The 21,740-nt window shown below is 36.4% G+C and overlaps 1 protein-coding gene across 1 annotated transcript in view; it reads left to right on the plus strand.

Moving 5' to 3' along the window:
• Positions 1–21,740, plus strand: part of UGGT1 (UDP-glucose glycoprotein glucosyltransferase 1) — a 43,827-nt gene that overhangs the window by 1,881 nt on the left and 20,206 nt on the right. The window contains exons 3-21 of the mRNA XM_009583037.1: positions 712–794; positions 1,339–1,469; positions 2,308–2,420; positions 3,578–3,752; positions 5,056–5,152; positions 6,889–6,967; positions 7,175–7,275; positions 8,027–8,126; positions 9,244–9,304; positions 12,403–12,494; positions 13,158–13,308; positions 13,585–13,704; positions 14,840–14,925; positions 15,382–15,517; positions 16,440–16,571; positions 18,876–19,040; positions 19,262–19,382; positions 20,135–20,233; positions 21,641–21,664. Coding sequence (XP_009581332.1) covers positions 712–794; positions 1,339–1,469; positions 2,308–2,420; positions 3,578–3,752; positions 5,056–5,152; positions 6,889–6,967; positions 7,175–7,275; positions 8,027–8,126; positions 9,244–9,304; positions 12,403–12,494; positions 13,158–13,308; positions 13,585–13,704; positions 14,840–14,925; positions 15,382–15,517; positions 16,440–16,571; positions 18,876–19,040; positions 19,262–19,382; positions 20,135–20,233; positions 21,641–21,664 — 2,066 coding nt within the window. The remainder of the gene's footprint in view (positions 1–711; positions 795–1,338; positions 1,470–2,307; positions 2,421–3,577; positions 3,753–5,055; positions 5,153–6,888; positions 6,968–7,174; positions 7,276–8,026; positions 8,127–9,243; positions 9,305–12,402; positions 12,495–13,157; positions 13,309–13,584; positions 13,705–14,839; positions 14,926–15,381; positions 15,518–16,439; positions 16,572–18,875; positions 19,041–19,261; positions 19,383–20,134; positions 20,234–21,640; positions 21,665–21,740) is intronic.

Consider the following 21,740-nt stretch of genomic DNA (forward strand, 5'->3'; position numbering starts at 1 on the left):
CCCAGCACTGCAATTCATTACCCGATTGTTCAAGAAGTACTTATCACCTTAGGTCAGAACGGGTTGAAATGAACACGCAAGCTATTGGGGCAGGTAGTAGGCTCCAAATCTCATGTGGTAGCATCCTTTAGCATGTAAAGCATGTTACAACTTTAGACATGATAAAGTATTTGTTGTTAGCAATGTTTAGACAATTATTTTACTATCTAACGTTGTATACCTACCTAATCACATGCTTAATATATGGTGAATTACAACATCATGATTTGAAGCTGTGACTTCTCCTTTTGCTCATTTAAAAACAAACAAACCAACCAACCCACTAAAGCTAGTAGTTCCAACAAACTACAGTTTGTTACAGCAAAGTAAACAAAAAGGTCTCTTTCTCACAGAAGATAGCTAGCAAAGAAATGCATTAGGGAGGAGAGCTCCCAGCATGCCCACTGCTGTCTGTCAGTGGTCTTTGAGAGATTAATAGATGCTTTACAAGCTTCTTTCATGTACTATGTGTTTGTCCTGGCCTGCAACTATTATTTGTTTGGGTTTGTTTGGTTTTTAGCTTTCCTAGTCTGATTTTTCTAGTAACATATGCTTTTCTGATATAGGTAAACATATGGTAGGAGCTAACTTTCTGTAAAGCTTTACAAAGTATTAGAATTGTAACTTGCGAGAAAATTCATAGATCTAGCTAATTCTTCTCTTCTTACTCAGTGAATTTTTATCAGAAGAAGGTCAAGAAAAATTCTGGAATTTTGTTGAAGCCAGTGAAAATATTAAGACATCTGAACACGATGGTAAGTTTTCATAATACTTAATGATGACTGATAGTTGACATGGTTGAAAAATAAACTAAAATGTTTTGTGTTCTGTTGTGTTAGTATCGTACAAGTCAACTGAAGACTGATTTCAGTAATGTTTTTACTGTGAAGTGCTCAAGGCTTTTGGATATCTGTTTGACAAAAGCTGTAGTGGATGAGTCTGAAACATGTTTTACTTGCCAGTTTCTGTTTCAATGTGAAGTATAAAATACTATAAATGCTTTTTCTCTCTGTTTCTATTTCTCAACTGAAATTAAATGGGAGCTTTTAACTGTTTCCCTCCTCCCCAAGCCTATGTTTGTATCCTCAGGAATGTAAGTGTAGATCATAGCTCTCTATTGAAGTTCACGCTCATCCATCATAGACCTGGCTGTAATGAAAATTGAGGAGGAACGGTCATGTGCATATCTACAATTAACGTCGTGGGCTTCTCTTAGTATAAATCACAATTAAGATGAAAATCCCCTCTTCAATGAGAATATGGTATAGAAAGATAACTGCTTGTACTTTGACTTTGCAGGTAGTGATTATTCTTCTTACCATGAAATGCTGAAAGTGGCCTGCCAGAGTCTGTCACCTTTGCAGCAGAATTTGTTGAAATTTTCCTTGTCTTTACGCTCTTACTCTGCAACAGTTCAAGCTTTTCAACAGGTTAGTACAGCACAGGGGAACTCCTCAAATGATTTGTAGAGCATTACGTAAGGCCCAGGAAGGAGCAAGCTGTGTAAGGAGACATTTGAGAATATCAAAAATCTTGAACTGATTAAGCGCTTCATTCATCTGAGCTGAAGAGCATATGCATATTCTAATTTCATTGGGTGCCAAATTTGAGTCCGTCTGTCTAGAGTAGACTAAAGAATTCGGATTTTGAAATGTCTGCCTATCTTTGATGCCCGCGGCACTAATAAATGTGTAAAGATTCGTATGAGGAAAATCCCTATGGCTCCGTTCGTACTTGTGATGCTGCTGCTGTTCCTTGAAGATAGTAACCATGAATATGTAGCTCTAATGATTAGAACCCATAAATGGAAGTTCGTTGTACTCGATGTTCTCTTTCGAACTCGGGGTATCATATAGTTCATTGCAAATTGTCTCGCATTACAATTTGCTTTGTCCAAGTAATACTAGGAGACATCTTCCTTTTTCATCTGGAATAATTTTATCATTTGATGCTTAACAAATATAGAGGTTTCTGATGTAATGCAGAAAAACCCCAACCAAAAACTCCACAATTGTAAGCCTCGCTTTTTGTACCTGGAACTAATATTACAGTAATAGACTGGAAAACTATTTGTAATAAGTTAAGACTTAATTCTCAATTTTGCAGTTTTTACCTTGCATTTAAATTATGTAATAAACAGGGAAGAAGTACTAGTTTAGAATTTAGGAAATCGAAGAAGAGCAATTGCTACAGAGCTATGCTGTTATCATTTTCACTTGTTCTAAGGACAAACATTCAACCTACTTTATTACAAATATTTTAAAACAGATAGCAGCAGATGAACCTCCACCAAAGGGCTGTACCCTATTTTTTGCTGTGCATGGCGAGAAGACGTGTGAATTTGACTCTCTTGGAAACCTTTTACAGGCAGCTTCAGAAAGGTATTTGCTTAATTTCCTATCATTGAATTAGCTTTTAAAATTTAACCTAGTTAGACTTACTGCTGTAAAGAGATTGTAATAAACCAGTAGTTTCTACATTCTTCAGTATTGATTTATACTGTCCTTTGCTTGCATAGAGTGGCAGTCTCTTATTTCTTATTAATCCAGATTGGAATGATTGTTTTCTTATCCCTTGCTCTTCGATATTCTGCTAGGAGGAATGCTTTGAAAGCGCATGGGGAAAGTTGGAAATTATTTGTTGAAGGAGAGTAGGAATTCTTAAGAATATGTAAAGCCTTTAGTATGTAGGGAGAATAAAAAGAGCTGGGCTGCATATTAAAATGATAGTTAACAGAGATTGTTTCATGAATGGCTTGAAGCATGCATAGTATTTTTTCCTTATATAATTTTCTTAGCATTAACAAAGAAAACTATTACCACACAATGTATTTAAAATTCAGATTTCTTTACAAGAACAGAACTTGATTGTAACTTTTAGTAACAAAAAGAAACTATAAAATATAATACCTCTTTAGAAAAAAAAAAATCCTTACATTTTCAGTTTGTCTTCATAGTAATCTTGGCAGTTTTGGTTTTTGTAAGCCTAAAGAGTTTTTTTGTCAATGTGCAGACATGGCATCTATAGCTCACATGCTCTTCTTCTGACTCACTGTCAATAATTTAAATATTTCATTGTATTTTAGACAAAATTTAAAAAGAGAAGTTGAAAATAGTTTTGTCATTCACTTTCTTGTTTGTATACTAAGCCAAGGACAGGGTCCTCTTGAATTTGAGTTCCTGGAACATTTTCTCTGCTAGCCTTTTTTTTTTTTAATACAGAATTTATGAATCACCATCAGGGAAAAAAAAAGTTAATTGAAAATTTAAGGGAAGTGGTTAATTTTTAAAATAAGGATCATATCAGATTCAAAATAACACCTACCTACTTGTTTCATTTTTATATGTCCATTTTAACAAAGCTTTATCAACATGCATCAAGTGCTGCCGACCTTGATAATATGTGGGAATAGCTTGACATATGTATTCGGTGAAGACAGGAACAGTGATTAAATGTGAGAAAAAGAAATTTTGCATATTGCATTGAGTGAGGAAATGCTATGAATCACAGTGTTATAATCTTCAATGTTCACTCTTAGGCCAAAGCCATTTTTGTTCAAAGGGGACCACAAATACCCAGTGTCAAACCCCGAAAGTCCTGTCGTCATACTTTATGGTGAGATTGGCTCAGAGGAGTTCTACAGATACCATAAGAGGCTTGTTTTAAAGGCTGAAGCAGGAGAAATCACTTACGTCCTCCGACATTATATTGCTGTAAGTGTATTTGTGCATTGTAACAAAGGTATTTGACATGGAAAGAGTAACTGGCCTGGGTTTTAAAAAAGAAAAATGGCCTAAGTTTGTTCGCTCTAAATTGACATTTGCATAATGTGTTGCTGCTTGATACTTATTTGGAATACTCAAAGTTTATTTTTTATTGCGTGTAGCTCAGGAATTCAGAATATTTATTGTTTGATTTTACAAATGCAGAATTAAAGTCCAGATAAATTACAGAGTTTAATCTAAAAAAAAGTTGCTCTACCTATATTAGATTATAGGAAATAGTCAGATCTTTCCACAGTCAGGCCACTTACTTAGTTACTCGATATGAAAAGCAGGGATTAACCTTAAGGTCCCATTTTCAAATGAAAGGCATTGTTTCTGTAGCAATTTTATTACAGAACCACTTACCAGTCCTAGTGCAATTTACCCTGGTTTCCATCTCCCTCCCCTAAATTGCCCATAACCACTGGATTACTGTCTAACTCTACGTTTCAAAAGCTCTGAGAAATTTGAGTTGACTTTTTTCCTGAATATTGCTTAATGTTGCTAAAACCTGCAGTGTAGCAGGTAGTAGCCAGACTTGAATGCAAAAAAAAGCATCAGCTGGATCACTTCTAGCGATATTTGCACTTTTGATAACATAAAGTCATACACTGCATACACCACTTTCCTTTTAAAAAGTAATTTGTTTATCAGTGTTGGGAGGAGTATTTACATTCAAAATTAAGTGTATTACACAATAGATCTTGATACAGTTGTGTGACTCTTGTATACTTCAAAATACTTTTAACAAGTGATCACGTTTGTTTCCCATTAAAGTGAGAACTAATTATGTGGCTCTCTTGAGTCATCGATTTATCCATTTTTTTATAGTTCTCTGTTGTAACTCTTCAGTGAATGTTTCATTTTTGAAAGTCATAGTTGAAGTTCCTTTCCCTCCTCTATCTGATTTGATGATGTAAGTCTATCCTGCTGTACTTGGCTTACACGCTGAGTCCTGAAAATATTGTTTTGTGTTGCTTTTTACTTTGTGGTTTTCAGTGGGTTTTTTGGTTCATAGAGATATCTTTGCTCTCTGAAATTCAAAAAGTTTTGTTGAAATACTATAGGAAATATAATTATTACAGTACACTACTGCAGAATCACTCATTGTATTTGTTTCTCACTTATGCATTACCAGTTATGTCTGAAATGTGTACCAGCTTTAGATTTCTTAGCTTTGGGAAATGGCAGCTTTTAATTTGTACATCAAAACAAAGAGTGGCAATATTGTATTGTTTGCTCTTCCTTACAGAATCCCAGTAAAGAAAAAGTCTACCTCTCTGGCTATGGTGTGGAACTGGCTATTAAAAGTACAGAATATAAGGCCAAGGATGATACACAGGTGAAAGGTGAATTATTATTTTAACTATTTTAATGTGAATATTTTAATTTTGCAAAGATGCTTTTATATTTCTTTTAATATGAATGACTGTTTGTCTGAATTGCAGATACTCTTCTTTCTTCAGCTCTGAAATCACTTCTCTTCCTCTCTCTTTTGGGATTATGTTCTTTATGAAGCGTATCTTTGCCGTGGCACTTGTCTTCTGTCTTTGTAAAATGCTGGGCACAATGGAGTCATGACTCTGGACTAGATCTTAGTAATGGCACTACTAATGCAACTAATTTTTTACCAGATAACTAGATTCTCTGCAGATGTAAAGCAATTCCTCTACCTTAATTTGCCTTAGGTTATCCATCCTCAGAGAAGAAATGTGTTTCCTGTTCTTTGGGAAAACAGAACTTAGAATTCTGCATGATTTTTTGCTTTTGCTGCTTTCTTTAGAGCACTGATCTCTGTTTTGCAAACTCTCATGCACCTGCCAAAACTATTTTGTTACGGTAATCTCTGTGTGTGTATACTTTTTATTTAGACATTCACACACACATACAAAACCCCAGAATTTTCTGCTTTTATCTTGGACTTCAGTAAAAGAATTTTTTTCTTTTTTTTTTTTTTTTTTTTTTAAAGTTTGAGATAACAGTTGTGAAGAACAGAACTCAGATTTTGAATTGGGTTCTTCAGGATTTTGCGGTTTTATCAGCTTCTAGATACAGATCTAAACTCTGACTCACAATGTTTTGCCACTATCTAGAGTGTAGACACATAAAACCTTTGGTCTTTATTTGTAAAAGTCTTTAATTTTAAGAGAAACTAAGATACTGGAGGAGGTGATCCAACTTAAGATTTCTATTACTGTGTGAGAGTTTCCATTAATTTATCATCAAAAAGTCAGCAAAAGCCCTGATGTTGTTTGTAGAATAGGACATTGGAGGCCTTTGTCTCTTCAGCTGGGGTGGGGGGGAAGTAATTCTGGGGAAGACTTGTTATTTGTAAACCTGTGAAGTTTTATACCAATATTGATGCAGTAATCTCAAATGTTTTACAAAATGGAAAAACTGTACTTGCATTGTTACGAGCTGCAAATAGCTCATAGATAGTAAGCTGCACGTTAGAGGTATATGGTTTTCATCCAGTTCCTGTCTGATTCTGGGAGAGTTCTGACTAGGCAGTCTTTTATTCGTGCCTGTGCTGTTTTGGCTTGTCCAGAAGCAAACACTCATCTAAAAGGTCAGGACCTTGAGTTAGACTTGAGCATAAAACTTCTAGATTGGAGATGGCTTGTGTCCAGCTAGTTAGGAGATTGTGTGAGTCTTTTGCACAGGTTTCTTTTTGATGTTTAAGCCCAGAATTGGACTTTACTCGGATACTATTTTTTATCATGTATTTTGGGGCTTAAATCAGGGTTGTGTTCACAATTGAAGTTTAGCACTTGCTCTACAAAGCTGGCATGTCCTGAAAGCTCCTAGGTCCTAGTGAATTCCTCTGCAATGCCTAGGTCTCTGAGATTTCCACTCATCTTAAGCTTTTCCTTCTCAATAATCCAACTTGGTATTATTTCAGCTGTTACTGTGTTCATTTATAAAGGTAATGTCTCTTGGATACAGGTCTAAAAGTAAACCTGAAACTTGCCTTTTCTTTCTTCTTTTCAGTTACTGCAGTGTAGTTTTGTTAAACTAATGAAAATGAGCGTGAGAACTGTTTCTGAATAGCTTGGTAATAGTGTTGCTCTCTGTGTGTTTATAGGCACAGATGTGAATGCTACAGTAATAGATGAAAATGACCCTATTGATGAAGTGCAAGGATTTCTGTTTGGAAAACTAAGGTAAAACTCAGTTGTAAGTTGTTGTCTTTGTCATATCAAAAAACTTGATGCAGAGATGCTGATCTTTTGCTTTGTTATTATTTTTTAAATGTCTGAGTTATCCATATGTGTTAGCAGCATACTTTTTCATATGTTAGTTTCTTTAAATTAGCAGCAGACTTGCTTATAGGAAACCACAGAAGTTGTTTTACCCTCATCCCCTTTTAGGCAGTTGTATCCTGACTTGACAGAAGAGCTGAAAGAGCTTAGAAAACACCTCGTGGAAAGTACCAATGAAATGGCACCTTTGAAAGTATGGCAGTTACAAGGTAATCTGTATGAAGACTTTCAGTATTGTACTGCAAAAACTTAATGTCGTCTTGTGTTCCACGCAAATGAGGTTGCTAGTGGCTGCGTACAGTTGAGAGAGTTCCTGCTTTGGAAAATACTGGATTTCCTAAAGCGCCTTTGTAGAATCCTGTTGAAATAGCTTTTAGAAAGATTGTTTCACAGGACTTAGGAAATGAGGTTTGCTTTCTATATTGTGAAGTACAGTATGCCACTTGCTCTTAAACTGACTACTTATATGATCTGCTAAATGCAGAAAAGCAAAGGAAATATAAAGTTTATTTCCATGGTCACATTCTTGGTGTGGAAAGCTGAGATTTCTCAAGACCAAAGGAAAACTGTATTTCAAAAGCATCTGCATGCAACTCTGGCCTGTTTCCCTGGAAATCATCTGTAGAGGCCTGTGGAAAGGCTTGTCATCCTCTGAAAAAAGAGTAATTTGAAATGCTGAACAGATGTTGTAGCCAGAAAAAAAGGTGATGGCCTGGACTCACTGAAGCAACCTGTAGACAGGATACATTGGTTCATTTTGAAAGGGTTACTGACTTCAAGACAACAAATAGAAGTTGAATACAAGGAAAAAGATTTTTTAAAAAGTATCTAAAGGTGCAGATAGAAAATGAATTTTCATAGGTAACAAATAAGCAAAAAGGATGAAAGCTAAAGTTAAGATGACTCTGCATTGGCTTGTTTTCAGTTTAGAGTTCTTGACTTCTATTTTTTCACTTCTAGATTTAAGTTTTCAAACTGCTGCTCGCATTTTAACTGCTCCCCCTGTGGATGCTTTGATGGTCATGAAAGATCTCAGTCAGAACTTTCCTACAAAGGCCAGGTAACTTTAATTACGAGTTCTAGGAAGTTTTCTTACTACCTTTTTTTCTGAGCAGAACCTGAGACAGGCAGCATTGGTTGGGTTAATGTCTGAGTTTCCATTTAGCTGGAAGCAAACACTGGGGGATGTTTATGCAGAGAAGTTCTTCAGCCTATGATTACAAAGAGGATCTTACAGTGTTTTTCTTGGATGGCAGTTGCTGTGGACTGGTGGAAAATTTGACAGAATTATCTGTGCTATTGTTGCAAAATGCTTCTGAACCTTTTGCATCAAGTCCTCAAGAATTTATTGGATAGCTTTTCTGTTTGGTGGCTTTAAAGTTTATCTATTCACTGGATTCCACCCTTCTTCTGGGATCCACTTTGCCAAACAGCCCAGTCAATCTCATGTCAGAGTGTGATGTGCAATTCCACTGTTTTTTGCACTTTGTCAATGACTGTATTGAGCATATTAAAATTAATTTCAAGAAATTTAGTCATAATCTGGCCTGCCCAACCAGTCTAGAAATATATTTCTTTTGATAAATTCCATGACCTGGGTTGCGAAGATGATATTATAGGAGCTCCTCCTTTCTGAGTAGGTGGAGATATACCTGAGAGTAAAAAGAAACTGAATTCTGGTCTTATTTCCCACTAACTGATGTTAAGATTGTGCTATTTATAGCTTCTTAAGGTAGGCATTGCACTCTCATTGCCTTTTTAGTCAGATCTGTGAGCTGTACTCACCCATTCTGTGATGACGCAATCCCTAGATCCAATGTAAGGAAAGGAATGGGAACCGACAATCAGTGGTGAAATCCCTCTTTTTTCTGCTGCCAGCCTCCACCCCTACCTTTCTGGCAGCTGCCCACTTCTATGGTTAATGTGAAATCAGACACTGAGAGTTGGCATGTGGTTAACATTTTTATGTTCTGTTGAATTATATAGTATAAGAAAAGATAGTGCATCCTACTGTTTAATGGTACCACAAAGTGCAAGTGCTTCTGATTGCAGCTCTTTATATTAGGAGACTAAATATATTTATATATAAGGTACAAAAAGTAGGATAAGTAGATATCTAATCTATTCATTAGGTAAACAGAAAGATGATTCACAGCATGATGTTTTTATTTCTGTAGAGCCATAACAAAAACAGTTGTTTCTTCAGAACTCAGAGCAGAAATTGAAGAGAACCAAAAGGTAATGTTTCCAGAAAGTAACCTAGTGCTTTTGCACTTATGTTTTAATATAAATTCAAGCTTTGAAAATAATGATTCTATTTAAAAGCTTAAATTTTGCTCAAAATAATGACCTGGTATTTTCACACACAACTTTGTCGTAGTATGCATCTGGGAAGTAAAGAAGTGGTGGATTTTCAAACATGGATTAGGTACACAATTTAGCTTGTTTGCTCAAATAGGAAAATATTAGTCATAAATTCTTTGAGTGAGATCACTGTGTTGGGGAATGATGATACGGGATTTTGTTCACAGAGCTGCCCCCCCCCGTTGTTTACAGTAGTCAAGTGTTCTGATAGTTATTTGGCAAGCACTTGTTAATGTATATGCAAGTGACCTTCTGTTTGGTATCTGAACTCAGAATCTGGTAACTCTATTTATTTATCTGTATAAAATTAACTTCAAATGCAATGAAAGTACTATGTTGTTAACCCTGGGGGAAAATTTAGTTACAGAAAACATACAGCACAGGTCTTCTCAGGATTTCCATGCAGACTGTCTTAATCTGATCTACAGGACAGGACTGTGTCAAAAATGAAGCAGCAGAAATTTTGATGTCTATGTCACATCAGTCTTTGCTTAGTTTCCGAGTTACACATTTGTAGTGATGACTTGCCAGCTAAAGTTCTATAGAGATGTTAATACGTTAATTGTAGGACTGTGCCTGCCGAGTGGCCTTCTTTCAGTCTCTGACCTAGTTCTTATTTGAGTGGTATAGCAGATGTGTGAAGTCTGAATGTCATAGCAGTACTCGTCCTGGGTAGTAGTTAAAAGGAGGCTGACTTCAAGTTACTGATTTTAGGTTTTGATTGTATTCTGGACTTCTCAAAAGCAAGTAGATTTTAAAAGTGTGAGTGCTTTTTAGTGGAAGTTATTAGAGTCAAAATGTAGTTATTTTTAGATTATTTTAAAATGTCTGAGCTGGATGGAACATAGCTTGTTAGAAAGCTATTGCTTGACAAGCAAATATATTAAGCATCTTCTTACAGTTTTAAGGATGCAGAAGAAATTTAGCTCTCATTACCCAATTTGAGATGGTGCTTAGATATCTGAATTCATCAGTGTTTACAAGGAAGTCACAGAATAAACTCGAAACCTTCTGCCATGGCTTAGAATAATTCATACTATGTGGAGGAAATGGTTCCAATGTTGGTGCTTTGAGACTGAAACTAGTGAAGGAATAAAATTTAACAGCTATCCAAGTAAGTCTACATGTGCTTTGAAACAGAATCATAAAAAACCCCCAGGTTATGAGGGACCTCTGGAGGTCATTGAGTAGGCTCTAGTCTTTGCAGAAAAATGCTTCAACAGCTCTGTTGTGTACTTGGCATTAGCAAAGCACTGAAAAAACCAATAGCCACTTGGGAATTTTGTACAAGCTTTTGTACAGAATATTGTACAAATAAAATACACTTGGTAATGCAGTCTGGACAGAGTGCAAAATAGAAGTGTAAGATGGTAATAAAAACAAAGCCAAACAACAGCTTTTGTTATGTTATCTGTGCTGATCTATTCAAACATTTCAGTCTCACTTGGTGTTATTAGGAAAAATACAAAGTATGTTAAGTACACACTTATGTCTTTGTTTAAAATCTAATCAATGATACTTGGCTAGTCTAGTAGTAAATACAAAGTTACCTGAAATCTACTTACAAGTCCCCTGAGATTCCTGTTCTGAAAGAGAAATCCCTTGTTGTTCAATAGCGATAAAATCAGAAAAGAAGGGATGCGGTTTGACACTGTCGTCCGGTGTGGTTCTGGAAGGGACAAAGTATAGAATGTAAGTGCAAGCTAAAGCTACCTGGTGGCTTTTCTGTTATCTGTTAGATCAGACTGGTCCACAGGTAAACCCACGATTTTGTGGATTCATTTTCATTCGAAGTATGTCTAGGCTACTAGATCCAGATCTGGCTAGACCTAACCCTGCCTTTTAAAGCTATTCTTTGCATGACTCAGTTTGTGTGGATATTATTCGATAGTGAAGTTCACTGCTATTAGTAAGTTATAGTTTACTATGTAATTATCCACAAATAGATACAATTTAACACTGCATGTACTCAGCTCTTCTCTGGGAGCTTTTTTATTTAATAAAATACATAAATTCTTCCTGATTAGATGCTGCTTTCCTGTTCTTGGTACTTCACGTGGTACTTTGCTATTCCTCTGTTTGCTTTGCTCACATTCTTCATGATAGTAGTGTTTTTAAATATCCAGATACTCTGTTTCTCCTTCAGTGTTGATCATGCCTCTTAATAGAATTTTGTAACTGGTACTGCAAGACAAACATGACATTGCTTTCTTCCAATACCTCTTAAGTTTTTAAACAGAATTTTTCATGCTAGAGTTGGGAAATTTGCTTCAGAAGGACTGTGTTTTATTCACCTCTCCTGATTCAAAATTGTTCTCTGTGATGGCGCTTCAATTCAGGGGCAAGTATCCATTCAAATGGGGTACTGCTTAGAGGTACTTGGAAGACATTCCAAAATATTGATAAGACTTTTTCCATTTGTGTGCTGCCTGATTTTGGGGAGATCAGACTACAATGACAGCTCATCTACTTTTTATTGATAACATATCCACTAGGTCAGGACTTAACTGGTACCTTAAACACAGTAGTTAGTTCCCCTAGTGAGCTCCACGCAATATCCAACAGTTTCAGTCTGTTTTGCCCAAGACCGCGTGTTAAAGAGCTAAGACAGGTAACTGGATGCTATTTGTCCATTTTTTTTGTGGGCTGTTAGCTAAAAAAAAATCAAATTACTTCTCTCAAGCATTTCTAATTATTTAATCTGACTATCTTTAAAAAGTCTACTCAGGGACTGTCCAATGCACTACCGAATCATGCAGAAACAATTAGAAGTCCCATTTATGTATCTATGCTCTAAATAGCTTCAGTTGTTTTCTCCTCTGGTATGGATGCACAAAGTTAGCCAAGACTGTAGTTGAGAAGTAATGTAATGCAATAAGGGGGATAAAATCTACAACTCTTGACACGTTAAACTCTCTAGTAATTTTTTTCTGTGCAGGGCATTCTTCTAATGGCCTTCTACTTTCTTTCAGTATTTCAAAGGAACATTAGGATTACAACCAGGAGATTCTGCCCTGTTCATCAATGGACTACTTATTGATTTAGACACTCAGGACATATTTAGGTAGGAATGTTTTCTTTTTCAGAATAATTGTATCCTGTTCAGGAGCTTGCATCCTGCTTGTGCATAGATAATAAAGTAATTTAGACAATTTTGAACCTTCTTCACAAAGTCTCTATCTAGACTAGGTTTAATTGTTAAGTAGTGGAAAAAGCAAATCATGGTTCCTTCTCTTACGCAAGTGCATTTCCAAAAAAAAAGCTGATGTGAAAACTGGAATGCCCTTGAATATTAGAATGGGAAGCCACCTTTGTACTGTTCTTTTGATCTGTGCTGTGACTAGTAAGATTTTGGTCTCCAAAACATACAGATTTTATTCTGAAGATAGTAGACTGATTCTCAAAGGATAAACCACTGTAAAGTTTTCATCTGAAAACCACCCTATATCTTTGTCAAGATTTGTTTCAATAATGTGGAATTGAAATTACATATGTATATCACGCTTTAGTTATCTTTATTTAATGTAGTTTTTCCTAGAAATATAATATAATTGAGTAGGTTTAAGTTATCTCAAGTTTCCTAGGACAGTTAAAAATAGGTGATAAGTAAGAAGTAATGCACAGACATGGCAGACTTGTCTAACCTTTCATCTGTTAACCCTTAGCATAAGATCAAGTTATTTGCTGTGTCTTTAAAATTCAACAACATTTTTTCTTTTCCTTCCAGCTTGATTGATGTGCTACGCAATGAAGCTCATGTTATGGAAGGCCTGCACAGCTTAGGAATTGAGGGTCTTTCCTTGCACAATGTTCTGAAGTTGAATATCCAGCCATCAGATTCTGACTATGCTGTGGACATCAGAAGCCCTGCTATTTCAGTGCGTATGGTTTTATATAAGAAATACCTTATTTGCCATTGGGCAGTGCATTCTTAAGCTGTCAGGGGAACTTCTGTTCTTACCTCACAATCAGCTCTGAAACGGCAGTGAAGAAAAAAAGAAAAATAAGGTTATAAATATAATTAGCTCTTTTTAAAAAGCTTAACTTTTTATTCATACAGTTCTCAATATAGTATCTGACTTTAAAGTATTTTACAGTCTAAGACTCGAGCAGGAGGACTGTCAATCATTTAAATGCCTTTTTTTTTTTTTAAGTGGATCAACAACCTTGAAGTTGACAGTCGGTATAATTCCTGGCCTTCCAATGTGCAAGAACTGCTGCGTCCCACGTTTCCAGGCGTGATTAGACAAATTAGAAAAAACTTCCATAATTTTGTAAGTAGTAATCTGACTAGAAATGAAATGTGCATTTTTTTCAACAGCAGGGACATTAGCTTTTCCAACTTACCTCCATATATGTTGGATTCTCTGTCACTTAAATATCTTAAGATAGGATGCTTTTCTAAAAGGTTTTGCTCTACCTGTACTAGTCAGTTATGGCTGAGATTCTGAGATTACTGAGCATGATTCTCTGGCATCTATTAGATACCACAGATTGCTTCATCACTGGTAAAAACTATCACCTGACAAGTGAGAATTTGGTGCATTTCAACTTTGTGATAATACCTGAAGTTGGTTAATGAAATCCCTCAAATTTGTTAATTAGTATCTTCTTGAAAGGGTTAAGACCAACTTCAGCTGTTTCAGTTAGAAAGAATTCTTGCACCAAGACTTCAAAAGACGATCATCAGTCCTCAGCTTAATCCTGGGTGTCCTTTTAGTCTCTAGGTAAACTAGTTTAAGTTAGATTTAATAAGGAGTTTGTAAATTCTGCACTGTAACTCTTGTCGAGTGGCAGAGTGGTCCTATAGAAAAAAGGACTCCTCTGATTAGTGCAAATAGGGACTTGAACCACCTCAAGCTGTGGGAACATTAATGCGTTACCTTTTTCTCTGGAGTTCAGTACTTTTAACATTGAAACTATTAAATTAAAAGGCAACACTTGGCATGAATAAAGGGCCCTAAATTCATTCTGCATGGCCCAGTTCTGTCTGGGTTTGGGCTTGCTCTGAGAATGTCTTAGCAGCATCAGCTCTCCAGGGGGTTGAGCGGAGCAATGCTGTGTTCCTCAGCTCTGACAAATGCCTGTCTCCCATCCACATCTTAATGGGTGGATTTGTGTACGTGCAGAGGCAGAAGCCTAGATGCTAGGGGATACTGAGGTAAAGATGAAGTACCTAAGTAGTCTGGTCTCTTCTGGTTAAAGGAGTGGTTTAGACAGGGTATTTTAGACAATGGACTTAAAGACTTTAGAAGAAACTTATTTAGTGGGCCTCATCTCCCTGGCAGTGTATAAAATAGGACTGATGATAATTCTGCACAGAGACCTGAATGAAGCTATCTCTAATCAAAAACCCATATCTTGACTTCTTAAAGGAACAGAAACTTTTCACTTGCAATTTATATGCAGGTGCTGATAGTCGATCCTACTCACGAGACCACGGCAGAATTACTGAATGTGGCAGAGATGTTCTTCAGTAACCACATCCCACTGAGGTAATCACTATGTTTTAATGGGAATTTTTTTTACATCAGTTTTATTTTTGTGACTTTTGCAACTGTAAAAATTCTCATTGCAGGACACTGTAGAAATGTTAGATATCTTGTATTGGTGGTTGGGAAGGGCATTTACTAAATACTGTTTCTTATTTAAAATTTTTTTAATATAACTTTTGCTACTAGCAATACAGAGTTTGGTTTCTTTAACAGTCCAAAAGAAATTTAAAAGCAAGTACTTTGGATGAGAGAGAGATGAAAAGCAAGGTTCCGATGGACTCACCATTAGAGATTACATGTCCTAAGTTTGATTCCTGGCCACTGTGCTCAAAATCTTATCAGTCTATTCCGGAAAAAGCCTTTGTCTAAGATGATGATCATAGCTGACAGTTGTATGAAGAGCTGATTATTTATAAGTATAATAGATTCATAATCTGGGGATTTGTTTGGTTGCAGGATAGGACTAGTCTTTGTGGTTGACGACTCGGAAGACGTTGATGGACTTCAGGATCCTGGTGTTGCCCTCCTTAGGACATACAATTACGTGGCACAAGAAATGGACAGTAATTACGCTTTCCAGACTGTCATGTCTGTAAGTATTCATTTAAGAGGGAAATTAATGTTTTAATATTTTCCATGTATGTAAGAGTATGTTAATGTGCTAGTATGTAGATAACGGAAGAAATTTTTCTTTGATGCGGTGAGTATTCAAAGTATCTCCAAATACCAGTACCACACAATACATGTTTCTTCGTAAAGTGCTTTTGACCTAACCTTAACAAGTGAGACTGGATTTAAATGTGACACTTAACACTTTTGCACATTTTTCTGATCCTGCCTCTGCTCATTCTGCCAATGAGTTCTAAAGTGCCATATCCTTGCAATATTATAATTTGTTCTGAACAGTTCCTGCTGCGTACTTTAGCCACATCAAAGGATAATATAGGTGCTGGTAAATGCATTTTCACTTGTGGTTTGACATTGTACAAATCTACAAGCTGGGGCATACTGTAACATTAAACTGCTGGTGACTTTTATTCTAATTTCTTTTGGTATGTATTTGTAAGTCAAAATAAAATCTTGTGTCTTCAAGAGGGAAACAGTTACCTACTTTGTGTGAGGTCTGTTGTATTGTTTATAAACATGTCTTGAGTTCTGAAGGGAAGGACAGTTCTTCAGATATGCTTTACTTGAGCCTTTTTTCCCCCTAAGCACTGCTTTTCCCCCTCAAATACCTTTTCTAATTAAAGATGCAAGTTATTATTTAAAGAAATAAATGACATTTACCTCTGTCCAATCTCACTGGAATGACTACAAGGTAAAGCAAGATAATTATAAGAGCTACAAGTGCTTAGGAGCTGTTATTGCAGCTAATAAATGTGAAAATATGTTTTGCTATCTGGCTGTTAATGCCTTATCGTTACTGGAATACAGGTGACAGGTCAACTTACCTTTGGTAAGGACAGAAGGTTTACAGTTACAGCTGTAAACTTGCATTTGTATTCCCCTTTCAGATATACAACAAAGTAAAAACAGGAGATCAGCTGAAAGTGGAGCATGTGGTTAGTGTTCTTGAGAAACAGTATCCTTATGTGGAAGTCAACAGTATTCTGGGAATTGATTCTGCCTATGATCAAAACAGAAAGGTAAGAATTCATGAAATAGAGCTTTTTTCACTTTTTTTGTTTCAACACTGTTTTGAAAATACAGTTATGTACAATTTCTTGATCCAATTCTCTTACTAACCAGGTAGCTATTTTGTTATCGTATTGGGTGACTTTTAGTAATACTTTAATAAGTATTTATGTTCAGCACAAAGCTTTATATAATATACATAATATATTGTAATATATATTTAAAAAAAAATATTTATGTGTACCAGAACCAAGATAACGTTCTTGTGACTCATAAGTCATGCTTTCATTCTGGTATGCAGTCTTTTGGAGAATTTAAAGTTGCTTGAAAAAAATCAAGGTGATGGAATGGTTCATAAGAAAACCAAGGGGCTTAATGTCTGGGAGAGAGATAAAGTAACGATGATGAATTCAGAATGCCTTTCCTATAGCAAGTGTCATGGTTTATCCCCAGCCGGCTACTAAGCACCACCCAGCCGCTCGCTCACTCCACTCCCCAGTGGGATGGGGGAGGGAATCGGAAGGGTAAAAGTGAGAAAACTCGTGGGTTGAGATAAAGACAGTTTAACAGGTAAAGCAAAAGCCGCGTGCGCAAGCAAAGCAAAACAAGGAATTAATTCACTGCTTCCCATGGGCAGGCAGGTGTTCAGCCATCTCAAGGAAAGCAGGGCTCCATCACGCATAATGTTTACTTGGGAAGACAAACGCCATCACTCCGAACGTCCCCCCATTCCTTCTTCTTCCCCCAGCTTTATATGCTGAGCATGACGTCATATGGTACGGAATATCCCTTTGGTTAGTTGGGGTCAGCTGTCCCAGCTGTGTCCTCTCCCAACTTCTTGTGCACCCCCAGCCTCCTCGCTGGTGGGGTGGGGTGAGAAACAGAAAAGGCCTTGACCCTGTGTAAGCACTGCTCAGCAATAATGAAAACATCCCTGTATTATCAACACTGTTTTCAGCATAAATCCAAAACACAGCCCCATACTAGCTACTGTGAAGAAAATTAACTCTATCCCAGCCAAAACGAGCACAACAAGGCATTCAACAATCTTCCTCAAATAATTTCTTAAAGTTATTTTTAGAGTTGATACTTTTCTGTATGGAGAAAACTGGGAGAGCAGATCACTATTGGATCACTTATATGTGAGATGAAGCTGATTTTATTTGAGGTTCTATAGGGGGATGGTTATGTATTTTTGTCTTATATTCTAAAAGAAAGAATGACAATACTGTCTACAATAGCTGTGTAACACAGATGATACTGCCTACATCTGTAAACGTAAAGAATGCAGTCAGGGTTGTATAAATACGCTTGTATGCACACATGCTTTCCATCTTCCGATGTAGGAAAGTGAAGGGAGAAGCATTTTGAGGAAATCAAAACCAATAAAAGTAAGGCAGACATTTTTGTATGACAGGACAGGCCTTTTCAGTTTACAGAGTGGACGCCAAATCAAACCCAAACAAAGCAAAAGCAACCACCCCGCCCAAGAAACTCCTAACACATGCAAAGTGCTCTCCTCCAGAAGACTTGAGAGGCCATTCTGGAGGCCTTGCTACAACTGGTGTATCTAACACCATTCAGCACAACCACATCTTAAAACATTGCAAAGCCTTTGGATAAGGAAGGAAGCCTTTAGAAAGAGCTTATCTCCATATGAAGGACACAAGTTAAAACAACACTGAGCACTCTTTTATGTGATCTGAACTTTGTGATGTTTGTGTCCTTAAAAGGTCTGGAAAGCCCTCAGTAAGAACCTCTAAACAGTAAAACCTGATTAACTTCTGTCCATAACAGAGTATCAATAATGATGGTGCATTTTGGAGTGGTTGCCCATGAAATGGGGAAATTCGTCTTGACATAATAACCCCATCCCCCACAAGTAAATGTTTTTTCACAAGTTTAAGAAACATGTTCATAAAAAATAGAAAGAAAAAACCTCTACCCTGTCTTGTGTTACAACTATCAATGCTTGCATTGCATTTGCTTCCTGTTGTGCATTTTTTGCTGTTACTGGAAAGTGCTCATTGGAATGAATTTATTTACAGTATGAACTTAATGAAATATTTTGCACTTCTGTATTATGAAGTAACTTTTTTTGCTTTGAAACTCTGAAAGACAAGGACATCTTCTCCATGTAAGATACAGAAAGTGTCTTATGCACTGTGTAAAATTAATATTCTCTGTATCATATAAAAGCTGGAAGGACATCTTGGTGTGCTTAGAATAGACTTGTGTGGATATTGCATGGAAACGTTACAAACCTCTGTGGTAATGGGCTGACGTGGTAAAGCTACTTCTTTCCCTGTCTTTAGGCAGCGAGAGGTTACTATGAGCAAACGGGTGTAGGTCCTCTCCCTGTTGTGCTGTTCAATGGAATGCCTTTTCAAAAAGATCAGCTGGATCCTGATGACCTAGAAACTGTAACAATGCACAAAATCTTGGAAACCACAAGCATCTTCCAGCGAGCCGTGTACCTGGTAGGTGCTGACTTCAGCCATGACTTTAGAGAGAAACAAGATTTGGAAAAACTGACTCAAAAGTCCCTGAACACGTAATACACAAGACAACTTAACTTGCATTATTTCTTGGTTTGTTTTGTTTTTGTTGTGTTTTTTGTTTGTTTGGGTTTTTTTTAAAGTTATCTAAGGCAAATATACATGTGAAGTAACAAATATTGCTTCTTTCTTTTTTCCTTCAGGGTGAATTATCTAATGACCAAGATGTAGTTGAGTATATCATGAACCAGCCCAATGTTGTTCCAAGAATTAATTCAAGAATCTTAATGTCTGACAGAGAGTACCTAGATCTGACAGGAATGAGTAAGGGATGCTTTTAATTGCATTAAACCTTAAGTATCTGAGTCAAAGACTTTTGCTGTCCCAATGGAAAGCTCTAGTGGCAAAGTATTAACAGCACCCCAAGTGATGTTCTAGCCTTGGTGCTGGGGGAGATGTTATGTACCATAACAACATTAATGTCTACAGGTTTTTCAGAACAGGAACTTGTTTTGATTTTATACAAATCTTTAGGGGAATATGACTCATGAAGTTGAGAAATTAGCAATGCTAGCAAAAGCCAAGAACAGTCATAAAATGTATAAAGCAACAGCTTGTTTCTTATTTCTAACCTTTTGAGCAGAGATTGACAGTCATCTCTGGAAGTATTTAAGATTTGCTGTGCCATATATTTTAGAACTTTTCATGGCTAAATGTATTAACACCCAATGCAGTGACTCTGCTGTAATGACAGTATTGCAAAAACCGTTGAGTTGCTTGAAAAATAGTAACACAGTGGATTTTTAAATGTATATTCTGTACATAAATTAACTTCAACTAAGTGACACTTGAACAATTCTTTGAATTGACTTCTGCATATCAAATATGCAATGTAGTTATTAATGTAACTTATGAGACAACACAAATATATTCCTCAGCTTATTATATATTAACCATGGAAATGAGACATAAAAAGCAGCATCACGTGTTCTTAATGTTCTGGTAATAGTAGTGATTTTTCTTTAATTTTACATGGAATAGTTGCTTTGGAATCTAAAACCTTTTTTCTTCCTCAGATAACTTTTATGTTGATGACTTTGCTAGATTTACCACTTTGGATTCCAAAGATAAGACAGCTGCTGTCGCAAACAGCATGACCTACTTAACAAAGAAAGGTAACATCTGCAGTTATGGATTATGAACCCAAATCTAATCTTATGTGTGTTTCCAAGTGTATATACAGTACATACAGTATACAGTATATACTGTATATACAGTACTCACAGACGCATTGAGCCTTGTTCAGGCCTGTGGGTAATGGTGCAATCTAAGTGTTAAAAAGAAAGATTTTTTTTTTTTTTTAATAAGGCATGGCATCTACATGGAACAAGCGTGTTCCCCTCTTTAAAGGGGGGGGGAGCCTTCAGTGAATAACGAAGTCCCACCAAACCTGCTCTTGCTATATTGCAAATGACCACCAGAAATGCAGCAGTGTGAGTTCTGATCCTGCAGTGACACTGACTAGAAAAATACAAAAGGCATTCTAGCTCTCTGTCTCACAATTCAAAACTATTAAAAGTTACATGGATTTAGAAGAAAATTGTTATTGCCCATTATATAAGACAACACCTAACGTGGTCTGTGCTGTTTTTATTGCTCCAGTGCATGTACTGCTTTTTCAATGATAGTATTATCTTATTACAGTTATACATGAAGTCTCCTGTTAGTCTTAAAACTCAGCTGTACTTCTCAGTGTAAGAAATGCATGCACAGACATAATACAGAGCTTAATCAGGCCTTTCCTATATCCATTTCAGTTAGGAATCATCAATAAGCTGCTGTCATTTGAACCAATTCCTCTTGTTCCTGTCTGTCTTCTTTACTAGACTCTCACAAGTTTCCCCAGCCACTGCCATCTGCATGCACTGCCTTAAATGTACCCATTGCTCCTTCTGTCTCGTATGTGCCCTTGGTTCATGTTCAGTCACTTAGATCTGAACAAGTTTCTTGTTTTCCCTTTGTAGAGTATTAATTAAACCTACACCTCCACGCGCTCATTTGAAAGTGTGCATTAATTTGCAATCCCATGACTTGACAGTTTTGGGTCACCTAAGATATTTAATTACTGTTATCTGATTACAGTAATGCTGTAGCACATTTATTTTCTAAAATAGTAGGAAAGTTATATGTATTGCTGGCTCAGCAACAATACTGAAATAGCATTGTCAAGCTAGTTTTTAAAGAGGGAAGATAACAGGAATGGTTAACATCCAAGTCGTAACGGCATGGCAGTTTTTGCAAACAGTCTTCAGAATGATGCCTTCAAGGTATGGTATGAAATTGGTAATATATAGTATAATTAGTGCTGTAGCATGAAAATAAAGCATCAATCTATTTGAGGGGAAGAAAAAGTCAAAGCTTATTCTAAAAAAATTATCACAAACTTGTTGCTTGTTGGACTTGAACTTTAGTTATTCAGTTATGCCCAGTACAGTGCTGCAGCTTCTTGATACACATTGGGATTACTATCGAATTATTAATGTCTCTCTCCTTTCCCCCTTTCCTTTCTGCTTTTTGACCAGGAATGTCTTCCAAGGAGATCTATGGTAACTCATGCTTTAGCATTTCATATATTGTTGTTCTGGGAATTTTCTGGTTCCTTTATAATGTTGGCTTTAGAAC

The sequence above is a fragment of the Fulmarus glacialis genome, unplaced genomic scaffold (assembly GCF_000690835.1).
Source record: "Fulmarus glacialis isolate BGI_N327 unplaced genomic scaffold, ASM69083v1 scaffold41428, whole genome shotgun sequence".
Taxonomy (NCBI): Eukaryota; Metazoa; Chordata; class Aves; order Procellariiformes; family Procellariidae; genus Fulmarus; species Fulmarus glacialis.